Consider the following 13,632-nt stretch of genomic DNA (forward strand, 5'->3'; position numbering starts at 1 on the left):
TATTGCTATATACATAGCAAACGAAACTTATGCATTTGTACAGCTATCATATAGTAATTATATAAGAACGATAAATAAAATACAACGAATATAACATTGTGGTGTTTTTAACGAATAAGTCAATTTAATAAGTCTACATCAATTATTTCATATTATACAATTTATTTTATAATTATTAATATTATGAAATAATCGCAGAGTTAAATTGCATTCTATTTAACTGAGACCATATTTAATTAACTGTTATTTATTTCTTAAATAATCTTACACATAATGTGATATAATATTTTAAAGTTATCAATATTGAAAAAAAATTCTTCCATTTCTGTCTATAATAGGATCAAAGTGTTCCTGTAAATTCAATATTTAAATATATTTTATATGTTTATTATATGTATCATTATATTATTTTATTTAAAAAAATTATTTTCCGAAAATATATATATATTTATATACATACCTCCGTTTTAAGATAATTGAACATTAATGACTATGACACTAAAATATTGAGAGAGCGAGAGAGAGATCTTCCTATTCTTATTACTACCTTTATCACTGAATACTTCCTTAAATTAGACTGGATATTGTGACTTTGTCTTTAATCTAAGATTCTTAATATCATTCTGAAATAGATGCTTCTGTCGCATTTGATTTTCAAGGATACTCTCCAATTTCATTATATCACTTTTGTATTTCTCCTCCAACTGCAGCATTTCTTCCTGTAACAGCGATAATGTTAGTAAATGTGAAATTAAATATTTAACAAATATAAATGTGATTTACATTCGATATGATGCGTTGCTTTAACAGTTTTTGAAGTTTTGATTGCTCTTCCACTAAAAGTGTCAAAAAACTCAATTTTTGCGTATGTTCCCGGAGCAACTTGTTAAATATGCTCAATTCTTCAACGTAATTTTTTTTGACATCTATAATAAAAATATGCGAAATATATAAATTTATAAAATTAAAATACATTATAATATTATTGTAGCACATAACTTACGCTTGATTCGTTTAGTGAAATACGTTGATGCCTCACTTAAATTGGCTTTGATATCATATACTATTCGACGAAGTATCGTTTCATATAATTTATTTAAGGATAAACTCTGACCAAACTTGTTCATTATTTTCAGCTTTATCTCATCTTGCAATTTTTTATTATTGACACGCATATGATTATAATCGAGTTTAATTCTGTGGAGATGTGTTCGAGCATCTCTGCAAACACATGTATATTTCGTTCATATGGATCCTCAATATTGGCTATATTATTTATAAGCTCGCCATGTGTAAATCTTACGTACTTGTGTTTAACATGTAATTCAAGTGTTTCCTCGTATAACTGTTGTATTCTCGCGTATAATTTAGACAGTTTTTTCTTATCGAACACTACGCAATCATGCACTTTAAATGGAATTTGGGATTCGCCAAAATATTGCAACTGATGTAATTTCATTAGCACCGTAACTTGCACATTGTTTAATTTTCGCTGTTTCTCAAGCTATTGAACAGATTAAGTAAACGATATCATTTTTATATGAAAATTTTTCTTAGAATTCTTCATATAAATTTTTTTCAAATTTTTATATAAATTCAGAATTTTTCAGAATCCTGTATAATTTTATATTTAGAAAATTTTTTAGATTTGTGTAAAATACGAATTGAGGAACACTTTTTAAAAATACTGAGAAAGTCTACATCTTTCCTAGAATTCTTTAATTATTATATATGTGAATTCTGAAGTATTCCAAGATTTTTAAGAAGATATTTTATCTCATTCAATAATTTCTAAAGAAAAGAAGGATATGTTCATTTTGGCCCCCGGCGTTTCACGGTAAAAAAAACTATATATCGTTGGAAAGGTGTGACTTAGTAGAGTATGAATATCAAAGTTCGAACTCAATACTTTTGATACAAGTACCACTTCCAGCGCATGGAAAACATATATACTGACGTATTTGCATGCATGTCTTGAATACGATGCATACACAATACATGATATAGTTTACCGTGTAAAGCCGGGGGCCAAATTCTAATTAATGGACAATGAACATCTTCCTTATAAAATCTAAAAAAGTTGAAAATCTTTATCCAGAAATTTTCATAAATTTAAAATATAACATTTCTTAAAAATATTATGAGAAATAAGAATTTTTTTACCAGGGGACTGTCTTATTAATGGATTAAATATATAATACCATAAACATTTTTAAATCATCCTCATTTTTCTTCAAAACACTCTCTGCAATTTTTAGCTTCTTCATATGAATTTGAATCTCTTTATGAAGGGCCTCTATAACTCGTTGCGCATCCTTAATTTGATATTCACGCGCATATCGTGTTTCTCTTATCGAAAATGCCAAGTCATACATTGTTTTATCACATCCTGGCGGACATACGTTTTCATCGAAATAAATTAATTCGGATTCTCCATTATCAACATCGTCCGTTTCTTCTGAATCCGTTTCAGTCGTTGTAGTAGTCTCTAAAGCAATAATAAATAACTATTAATTATACACTTTAATTATACATACAGGGTGTGCTATAAGTTTGGATACAGTTGAATATCTCGTAAACAGAACATTTTTGAGAGAAATGTTTCATACACAAAAATTATAGGGTTTCAACAAGTGCATCAAAATGATTCAACAAGTGGCATCTAACGACAATATCCGTTTGACGTTGAGCACAACTCAGACAACATTACGTCCAAAATGCGGACATAAAACGTCTTGAAGATATCTTAAAGATTGCTTTAAGACATATATTATTACGTTTTATGTCTCGTAATAGCGATATCACACAAAGTTTCCTAATAAGTATTTATCAAATAGAATATTTTTGGTTGTGGATAAAAAAATTCGAGAAACAGGCAACCTGTACCGCAAGGTGTTTCAAATGTGCTTCAAGGAAGTAAACCTCTAATCTGAAGAAATATGTGGTTCCTATACGACGATATATTTCCGATGTGAAATGCTTGAAAAAGTTTATTAATTCATGCTAAAAAGTGTGTTTAAGCCGAAAGAATTTTTGAGCATCTTTTATAAAGGTTTAAACAATAAAGAAAATTAAATAACATTTACTTCACGTAATTCATGTTTCTTTACAAAATTCAATATTCCAATAAATAACTCTGAAATCGTTCGAAATCGAACATATTTTTATTAGACATTTTTTACTTGTTTTCATGTGCTAAAGCTGCTATATCAGTTTTAGTACTGAGTTTAGGAACACCCTGTATGTGATTATGTATGAAACATTTTTATTGGATTCTTCTTAAAATTAATACTCTTATTACCGTCGTCTTCCTTCACTTCTTTATACTTCTTCTTCAATATTCTATGTAAAAAGTTACGGAATTTGTTATCACTTATTCTACGCATGAATTTGGAAAAAGAATCCTTTATCTGATTACGTAATTCTGTAATTTCCTTCGTTTTAATGTCAACTTTGTCGGTTGCTATCTGTATCTGAAAATATCAATTATTATATATAATTCTTACACAACAAAGTTAATTATTTATGAAAAGTTCCATTTGTATTTCCCATGCGTTCCCAGTCAGAAATGTAGAGTTGAATCAAAGTTGATTCAACGTCGATACGGTTGACAACGGGTTGAGTCGATATAAAATCGATATTCCTGTAATTGACATAGTTGATTCGACGTCGAATCAATGAAAAACTAATATCGACATTGATTTGACGTTGAATCAACAACTTAGTAAGAAATTATAACTCTATTTTATTATATATATATATACTATATATATATAATGTTCTTATATATATATATTTTATAATATATATAATGTTATAATGTTCTTTTTGATTCCTTACAGTGTGTACTGACGAAGATTATAAGTATAATTAAATAAATGTTATATATGTATAATGATATAAACTCGTCAGTAGTGCACGCGAAACGTGCACCTATTATGTCCGGTAACATTATATATATAAATGGTGTATTCTTTAACATAAGTAATGAAAGAAATAAAATTGCTTCTTTTCCTCACTTTTCAATGTGCGTAATACATTTTTATACTGAAAAAATAAAATCAACCTTATTTCAACCTAATTTCGATTTTCGACCTTAAATCGATGTCGATATGATATAGTTGAATAGCCGTTGATATTTTATACACGATCGACGTCGAATCGATCAGAATTTCGACATTCCGTTTTCGATGTTGATTCGATGTCGTATCAACTCAACATTTCTGACTGGGTTGTATATTCCGAAGCAAAAGAATTTTTACAGAATGTTCAAATATTAATGAAATATGTTCAGAATGTTGTACGAACATTTCTTGTGTCACGAAAATCACTCACGAGCAGTAGGTATGCATCCCCGCCGACAGGAAGCTGCGGCGGAGATATTATATATAATAAGTCATATATGGTAAAATACATTAACTATAACCGCGCATTTCAGAGTTCTTTTTTGCAAAATTTTCCCATCTGCACTCTTGAAACGAAACTGCTCTTTCTAAGACTTCATTCCTTTATGTTTTATAAAAATTTTCATATTTTCAGTTTTATCGCGAGTTAAAGGATTTTCCAAACATCGTTATCTCACGATCATCTTGGAACAATTAAATAAAAAAAAAAAACATTAACTAACCTTTTGCCTCACCGCTGTGACTTCTTCTGATTTAAGATTAACTTGGTCATGTAATTTGTTTTCCATTGTTTCATATTCTTTCAAGATAATATATTCTTGACGAAGGGTCAGTAAAAATAAATTAAGATTGACATTCTCGGTAACAATGTTCAATCTATCATGTTCTAATTTGTCTAATTTCTTGTCTATATTTTCACATTTAGTTTGTATGCATCTTAATATGCAATCCTGTTCATGCTTTTTTCGCAATACACGAGAAAATTTCATTTCTCGTTCCCATAAATTCTCGATGTCATCACTTAAATAAAATAACTTCATATTATCTTTGACAGTGGGTTGGATCTTCATTTTCTTTTCTGTAACAGAAAATAATACGAACTTCTACTAAAAAATATATACATACACATATAGAGTTTTTTTTACTACCAAGCAGTCCGCTAAAAGTTCTTGCACTTTTTGGAAATTTCTCATCTAGAAGTAGCACTTCGTATTCTTCGTCTGGACAAACAGATATCTGTTCTGGCAAAACTGTTGTTCGTCTTTGCTCCATGTCTGCTTTCAATGTATATTCTTCGATCTATATATGTGGAAAAGTTAAAGCACATCACAAAAAAACATAAGCTGCATGAACATAGCATACGGCTGAATTAATGAACATTTTATGTAAATCAATTTTTGGCATTTCATGTTGCTCATTGGTTCAGCAACCTTACGTTAGGTTTTTCCAGCCTACTTCTATACGATATATAACTTAAATTCTTCCAATAAAATATCTCAACACAGGATATCAGTGTGTAAATAATTTACTCTATACATGTATTCATGGAAAAAAGTGTTGGCTCTTAAAAGCAATCATATTTTATTGATTTAATTCGTCAGAGCATATATCGTTAATTTAATTTATTGTTAAATTCTTCCTATACGATATAATATAAATTTTTACATTTTTCTTATCTTATCAATAAATACCCGCTAAACACAAAGTAACAATAACATTACATCAATATTATAATTTCTCACTCAATGATGTAACACACGTACGTTACATAAACAGTTACATTATTAAATAGGAAATTACAATATTTTAATGTAGTGTTATTTTTACTTTGTGAGTGGGAATACGTACCATTACTTTTTTCTCGGGAAATTCTATATTAATATTTAACGCAGGAATAACTGGCAAAGGTTTCACACTTTCTAACGGTATCTCGGCGTGAATTTTTTTGAGGAATTTTATTAAATGTAGAACTTCCATGTGTAAGTGTTCCTTTTCTGCTCTTACAGCTTTCAATCTTGTGTTGAAAGCTTCTTGCTGATAGTAAAGCTGTAGATATCAACAAAAGTTTTTTGTAAGACTTTTAGAAAATATGTAATATGAAATCATATATAATTAAAAATAAATAAATGAAAGCAAATGAAATAAATGAAAATAAATAAACATTTTTTTATTTGCAAACCTTTTTTCGACAATTTAGCAGTTCCTTATATTTCGAAAAGAGAGTATCTCGTTCTTCCGACAGCAAGTTGAAAGTTGAAGAGGTCTTTAATTTATAATCACCGATAGTTCTTTTTGCTTCCTCTATAGCGAGTACATCATACATCTGATTAACAGATGTATCTGGCTTTTCGTTATATATAACTTTCCACTGAATAAAATAAATGATTAACTTACAATGATAATAGTAAGAAGACTTACTTTATATTAATATCTATAAATTATACTAACTTCTTTTTCGCGTTGTTCCAATCTTGTTTTTCGCAAAGTATATTTACGTAACATTTGATTTAATTGAATTCCCAGGCTGCTATCCATGTCTTCGTAATTTATATCTTTTAAGAAATCCATGGTTGGTTTCGTTTCTGTTACCTCAATTTCTTCTTCTATTTTCGCTTTATCCTTTTCTCGGTCCTTCATCTCGTAATGTTGCATTTTGACATCCGTTATACTACTCACATAATAAACAACGATATGTTTTAGACAAGTGAATTGTTCATAATAAATATTTATCAAGCATACAAATTACCTATTTCCATTCGCTTTTTCATCGGATATATGCGTATGTTTTATCGTATCAATATGCGGCAAAGTAACGTCAATATCCAAGATGCGTTGACGCAAAGAATATACCATGTTATCTGGTTTCCTGTATCAATATAGATATCACATCATTCGTGTTACATTTTTAAGAGTTGAAGATTTTCACTTACGATATTTTGCAAACAACAAATGGTAAACATGTAATTGGTTGAATAAAATGTTCTAGAAGTTTTTGTAATCTAAGCTCGCTTTTCTCCACTTTAAACGCCAATTTCTCACATACTGTAGACATTTCCGCGTCCAATTCTTTATTTAGATCAGTTATAATTCTAAAATCTAGTTCCAATTCTTTATGACTTAATTGATGAAACTTTGGCAGTGTGTTATTCCTAATATGTAAAAATATGCATTAATATGATTTTTTATATTTGATCCTATCTAATTAACAATTACACAAAAGTTTTGCTGAAGTATCCAAAAATTGCCCCGCTATATAATCTTATGGAAACTGGAGTAATAACTTTAATAAAATTGAGGGGGGTGGGGTGTCCAATTTTCCTAAGGGGGTAAGAGAAGGGGGGGTGAAATGTGCAATTTTCCTAAGATTATGGTGGGGTCCTTTAAATCTGAAAATAATTATTGGTCTATCTTAAATAATTATATGGAATCTCAAGCTGATTACTAGGATGTTAATATTTTACAAATTTTTTATACAATCTTTTATACAAACAATATATAACTTAAATAAAATAACGCAGTTTTGTGATATAATAATTTTTTGGAGAATAATTGAAGCTATTACCAAATTTTTTTGGGTTGGAATAAGAAGATCCTTTAATAAGAATATATTATTATATACTTTAGCAAAACTGTTCTTTTCGAGTATATATATTTGACATCTAAACCTTTCTACAATCTTGTTATATTCTTCGCTTAATTTGAGTAATATCTCTAAAGTCTGACGTTTACTTTGTTTTGCCGCAGTCTCAATTCTGTTATATTCAGCTTGTTGAATCATCTCTTCCAGACTTGCATAATCAATTTCTTCGATATCTTCAACACTGGTGTATGGCTATGTCATCATATTAAAAATTAATTTATTAGAATTAGAGCATGTATTTACAAGAAAATCAGTCTCGATATTATGTTAACTTCAAGTTAACATAATAAAATGTTTTGAGAAATAATTAATAAATATGCAAACATACTAAGGCTAAGGTCCCTTTGGTTTTTTCGAATTCAATTTTCTCGAATGGTGTATCATCGTTTATTTCATAAGAAAACAAATTTCCATCGTATCCACATGTAAATAACATCTTTTGATCATGGCTGAGAATAATTTTTGGGATGTAACCATTATAATTATCGTGCATTGGAATTATCCAATAATCTGAAAGATCTGTATAATTTTCAGGTTTCCATCTACAAACTCGTATTTCTCCATGCTCCATTCCCAGAAACAAATACTTCCTTTCTTTACTAACGAAAACATAAGATGAACAAACAATGAATATGCCATATGGACACAAAATTAGTTTTTGTGCAATATAAGAATTAATTTTATTTGCGCTTACTAAAAGAGACAACTTCGTATTTCTATGTCATCTGCGTCGTATATTGCGATACTTTTAGTAGGCTCCTTCCCAATATCTTCAGTAACCTCTGGGCTTAGATATTCGTACATATATCCCGCGTCAAATCCTGCTATTGACAACCAAATAATATCGCGACTAATATATTGTGCTGTTAATATCTTGTTTGGTATTTTTGGTATATATACTTCCGGTAATGGCTCTTCTTCTTCTATATCTGTTGAAAATTTAATTGTCTTACTTTAATTTTATCAATTTTGTTTCTATAATTTAAAACTAAATGATAAAGTTAGAATAATACTTTATCATTTCAGAAAGATAAGTTAATAAATAATTTATTAACCAAAAAATGCCTCCTCGTTAATTTCTAATCCAGGACTTTCAGCTGTTAATCGCTCTATTTCTTCACGTCTTTTCGCTATTTTCTCTTTTTTCTCTTCCTCTCGATGTAGGCGTATTAATTCTCTTTGAATAGCAGATTTTACAGAATGAAATTTAAATACTTTCGGTTGACACTGAACGAGTTCATATGAAGCGATAGTGTACGGTTGAGGTGTGCTTGGTAATATAACTTCTACGCAATCACCTTGTGAACATCCAATTAATAATGTAGTTTCCTGTAAAATGGGATTAAATTGAGGACAATTATGGATAATTTGGTGTTAAATTGTAATTATATTATTTACACATTGTGGTTTCCATGTGAGACACGTGATTCCTGAAGGTACTTTAATGAAACCAATTGGCGTAATGGCAGGAAAAGTTTCAGTGATTACAATTTTGAAATTAAACACAATTGAATCTTCACCACCAGTCACCAGTAGGCTGAAATATTCTTACATGGAAATTATTCTTACAATTATATATTTATGGAAAAATTTTGGCGAAAATTTTTCTTTGAATTCTTCATATAATTTTTCAGAATTTCTGTATAAATTTATAACTTTTTAGAAAATTTGTAATTTTTTATAATCAGTTTTGAAATATTCTAAAATTTCCCATTCTATGATTTCCGACAAATTTATTCGATATTATTCCGTTTTTCCTAGAAAATATAATAAAAATAATCTAGGAAATAATTGATCCGATTCATTCCGAATAATTCCATAATATCCTACTTTACTGTGTAGTACATATATAAGTGTGCATGCTATACGCACCCACAGAAGTTTATTGAAATCAGTGATTACAGACCGTAAGGCGTTCCTTGTAAAATAGCGATTATTAAAATAGTGTTTTTCGTACTTGCATGATGGATTTAGAGACATTGCGGTTATTGCCATTTTGTGCGGTTTTATGACTTGAATCAGCCTAACATAATCTCCTTTTACATTATCAATAGTGTCAGTCGTTGATACCGCTACAACAATTATACGAATAACACCACTTTCGAAAGCACAAGCAAGTGTTGATCCTGTTGTTTCAATCTTGCGAAAGAAATATTTTATACATTATAATTTTATAAAAATACTTATTATATATGTAGAAAATGTGAAAATCCCTTACGGGATTGTAGTCATATATTATTATAGTAAAACTAATCGTAAGCAATAAAATATCAAAAAATTAACATAATTTCTCATGTTATTTTGTAACTCTATAAAAAAGTGTCGTAGATAAATGTAGATTTCAATGTAATAATATTTTCTTTTATCAAATATTTTCTTAAATCAAATAACTTATCTGAATAATTTTTCTTAAAAATGTAATGTGTTTTCAAGATAAAAATATCTAATATTCTATTTTGAATACCAGGTATATTTGTTATAAATCTACTTTAATATTAAAAGAATGTTTATTGAAATCATATAAATAGATTTATAAAATCCAACTTTTACCTGACATGGGAACCAGACAACTTGACTGCCAGCGTCGTTAAATTGATGTGCCAAAATTAACTTTTTTTCTAGATAATTATAAATATACAACTGTCCGGTTTTACTAAGTGTAGCTACAAAAGGACCCCACGTTGCATTATCCATATCGACTATAGCTCCCGCATGGCATGTAAATATTTTTTGTGGTAGTTGTGTTGTCCAGTCATGGAAATCTATTAGCCAAATTCCACCATTTCCATCCTTAAGTGGAAAGGTATTTAAAATTTTCATAAATACTTCACTCATTTTTTTTTCTTTAGTTTATTTTATGTTAAATTTGCTAATGCCGCTATTAATGGTTTTTAATATTTATGTTATAGTGGAAATTTGTTACTTACTTGTGCATACCAAAATGTACTCTCTAGGCTATCTGGTTCTTGTTTACATATACACATTAGCATTGCACTTGTTCCATCACTCTCACTGAGATGATATTCATAGATAGGTTGAATTTCTAGAAAACGTTTACCATTTTGGGGATTTGCTTGATCTATAGTTTCATAAAACCAAATTCGAATCCATCCATCCATACCTATATAATTCATTCGTAAAAATTAGAATATTGTCTCATTTAGTCTAACTCTCTAGATATGGATATTCTAACTACATTTTAACTTAAGATAACATTCTGGTGAAAAAATCTCACAATATTCCATATTATTTAAAAAAATTTCTTATATTTGTAAATTGTGAAGATTTTTGAAAAAATAATATTTTAATTTCTTTCACGTTTTATTGATTTCTTCTAAAATTATAAAATGAGAAATCTTAGAAATCTTACAATTAGAATATTTCAGAAGTCATATTATATGTATGTAGATAATTTTAAAAAAGGTGAATTGCACCTTCTCAATACTTCTGAAAAGTATTCTAATTCGTATAAAAAGTCTAAAACATTTTTTTAAAAAGTCATAAAATTAGAACAAAAATTTATTATAAAAAATTCTGAAATTTACATAGAAATTTTGAAAAATTTTACAATGATTCTAAGAAAAATTTTCATCAGACTATTTTGATAAAGATAAAGATGTTTTAAAATTCTCATTACAAAACTTCTACATTGTTAATAAATTAATGTTCTAATATCACATGATAATTTATAAAGAAGCTTTTAGAATTGTATCTGATTCAGTTCTACGGAATATGTTTTTTTAACTTCTTTTATTGCCTTTTCTATTATTCGTCACCATAATAATATAAAAGACTTTTATACCAATTGATATAAGTTCCCCATTCATATATTCAAATTGTGTAATCGCTTTAGCATGACATGGCTGCCGATTTTTTCTACATATTTCAAGAGTAATTGAACCTTCTTCCCATAGCAAAATGTTTCCCCACTCGCAGCCTGATACAACCTAAAAACAATATAATTCTATATAAGTTAAGAATGACTCTAAATTAAAAAATCTGGTACATTCGAGTAACGTTTACCTTGCCGTCTGGCATGATATATACACCTACAATGTCAGAGATCTCTGTCTGACCAAATTTACCAATTTCATCTTTTAATTTAAGCCCGGTAAATGTTTCGGAGATTTTCCAAAATTTTATATGTCCCAAACCACTTGTCGCTAAATATCCAGGTAACGACGAAGATATCGTTATATTGTAAACATTTCTATTGTAAGATTTACATTTTAATGCTATTTCAGACTTCTGCCAATCCCAGAAAGTAATTGTGTAATCTGGATGTCCTCCTTGTGATACCAGCAACAAACCATCTGCACTGCAAAAATATGTAAAATATATAATAAACCAAATATTTAAAGTATATATTGAAGCGATAATGTAATCTTACGCTTTAAATTCTTTATAAAATACCTGTATACTAAATAACAATAAGACTTTATCGTGCCATTGTATAAAATTGTCACGATATCCATTGAAGGCCATTTGTAAATTATTATTGGAGGTTTAATACCATTTTCACCAACGGCAATATGGTCAAACATCGGATTTTTCTAAAGAAGCGGCAAAATAATACCGTGAGAAATCATACTGCATGTTTTCGAAATTTTTCTTTTCTTTTCAAGAAAAATTTATTAATGAAAAAATTGGACTTTATTTTTTATTGCATTTTTGTTTTTCCAGGATTCTTTGTATACATTAAGTTTTTCCAAGCAAGTACAGCTATATGTTTCTAATAGATATAAATAATTAAAGAATACCGTCACGTGTCCAATTCCACCACCCGTATATCCTCTTCTAAACCACAGCTTTTTAGTTACGGTATTTAAAAAATGTAAAATGTTACCAGAAGCAAAGACGACAACGTTCGGTTCTACCACGCAAAGATTAAAATATCTCTGACAATCGTACGAAAACGAATGACTATAATATCATCTAAGAAACATATATTTTCAATTTTGTGAAACTTCTAGTTGTTTCATTACTCAAGCAACACAACCCTGGCAAAAAATTTTTTCAGAATTTTTCATATAATTTTTCAGAATTTCTATATGATTTTTCAGTATTTCTATATAATTTTATAACTTCCTCACATTTTTTTTTATACGAATCGGAACATTTCTCAGAAAATCCACATCTTTTCTCAGAATTTTTCATATGTGTTACTTATGAAATATCGTAAGATTTCTAAAAGTTTTTGTAAGTATAATTTCTGATAAAATATAAAATTCAAAAATTAAAAAATATATTTTTTTTAATTATAGGAAATTATGAGAAATTATGAGAAAAAAAAATTATGAGAAATTTCAGAATATTTCAGAATTCACTTTTATGAAAAATTTTGAGAGAAGATGTGAACTTTTCGAATATTCCTGAGTATTTCTGAAAAATGTTCCAATTCGTGTAAAAATTATGAGAAAAATTTTCATCAGGAAAGTCACAATTACATCAAAATAACGTTAAAATGAATCGTGATCGCAAAGTGAAATTATTTTAAGAAAGAGAGAGTCATTCTTTAACGTTAATTTAATATTATTCATATAAGATCTAATGCGTCCAATGCGTCATTCGCAATATCAGCGAACATTCGCGCGACTCGAAAAATCTAGCGATCATTTTACAGTTGTATAACAAAAAAAGGATACTGAAACTGTAAAATGTTCATGGGCACTGTTCCATTCATCACGCGTCTTGCTCCAGATACGTATTTATTCGAGTCATAGGTTTTCTCATGTATTCTGCCATCATCTCTTTCTATGTTCCACTTTTTTTCGTCATGAAACTCGGGTTGGTGTTTCTGCCACTCGTCTTTTGACGTTTCATCTTTCGACATTTTATTAAAGATGTATTGATAATAAATTACTAATAAATATTTCTGTTTGTATTATCACGATATATTATCTGTTTGTATTAACACGATCTTAGGAAGTAGATACAGCGCATTTGCTAATACATATATAGTGATATGTATGGTAATATGTGCAGCTTCGAGAATAGTAAAGTTTCCAATATGTCTCCATAGATACGTAGTTTCTGTTTATTCGATAATCTCGTTTAGTTTTGTGTGCGTCTCTTAAAATACTTAAT

The 13,632-nt window shown here is 28.6% G+C and overlaps 1 protein-coding gene across 1 annotated transcript; it reads right to left on the reverse strand.

Moving 5' to 3' along the window:
- Positions 1-528: 528 nt before the first annotated feature.
- On the reverse strand, positions 529-13,378 carry LOC108721961 (uncharacterized). Its single transcript, XM_018446808.1, has 24 exons — positions 13,191-13,378; positions 11,569-11,863; positions 11,348-11,492; positions 10,473-10,666; positions 10,096-10,335; positions 9,503-9,684; positions 8,944-9,082; positions 8,601-8,874; positions 8,240-8,474; positions 7,874-8,144; positions 7,571-7,737; positions 6,836-7,054; positions 6,652-6,771; positions 6,354-6,573; positions 6,085-6,273; positions 5,754-5,951; positions 5,054-5,204; positions 4,628-4,983; positions 3,302-3,473; positions 2,202-2,488; positions 1,308-1,504; positions 1,004-1,221; positions 784-926; positions 529-719 (listed from the first exon to the last, which is right to left on the reverse strand). The coding sequence occupies exons 1-24, from the start codon at positions 13,376-13,378 to the stop codon at positions 573-575; spliced, it is 4,947 nt and encodes a 1,648-aa protein (XP_018302310.1). The 3' UTR covers positions 529-572.
- Positions 13,379-13,632: the final 254 nt, after the last annotated feature.

This window comes from Mycetomoellerius zeteki, unplaced genomic scaffold (assembly GCF_001594055.1).
Source record: "Mycetomoellerius zeteki isolate Tzet28-1 unplaced genomic scaffold, Tzet1.0 scaffold189, whole genome shotgun sequence".
In the NCBI taxonomy this organism is placed as follows: domain Eukaryota; kingdom Metazoa; phylum Arthropoda; class Insecta; order Hymenoptera; family Formicidae; genus Mycetomoellerius; species Mycetomoellerius zeteki.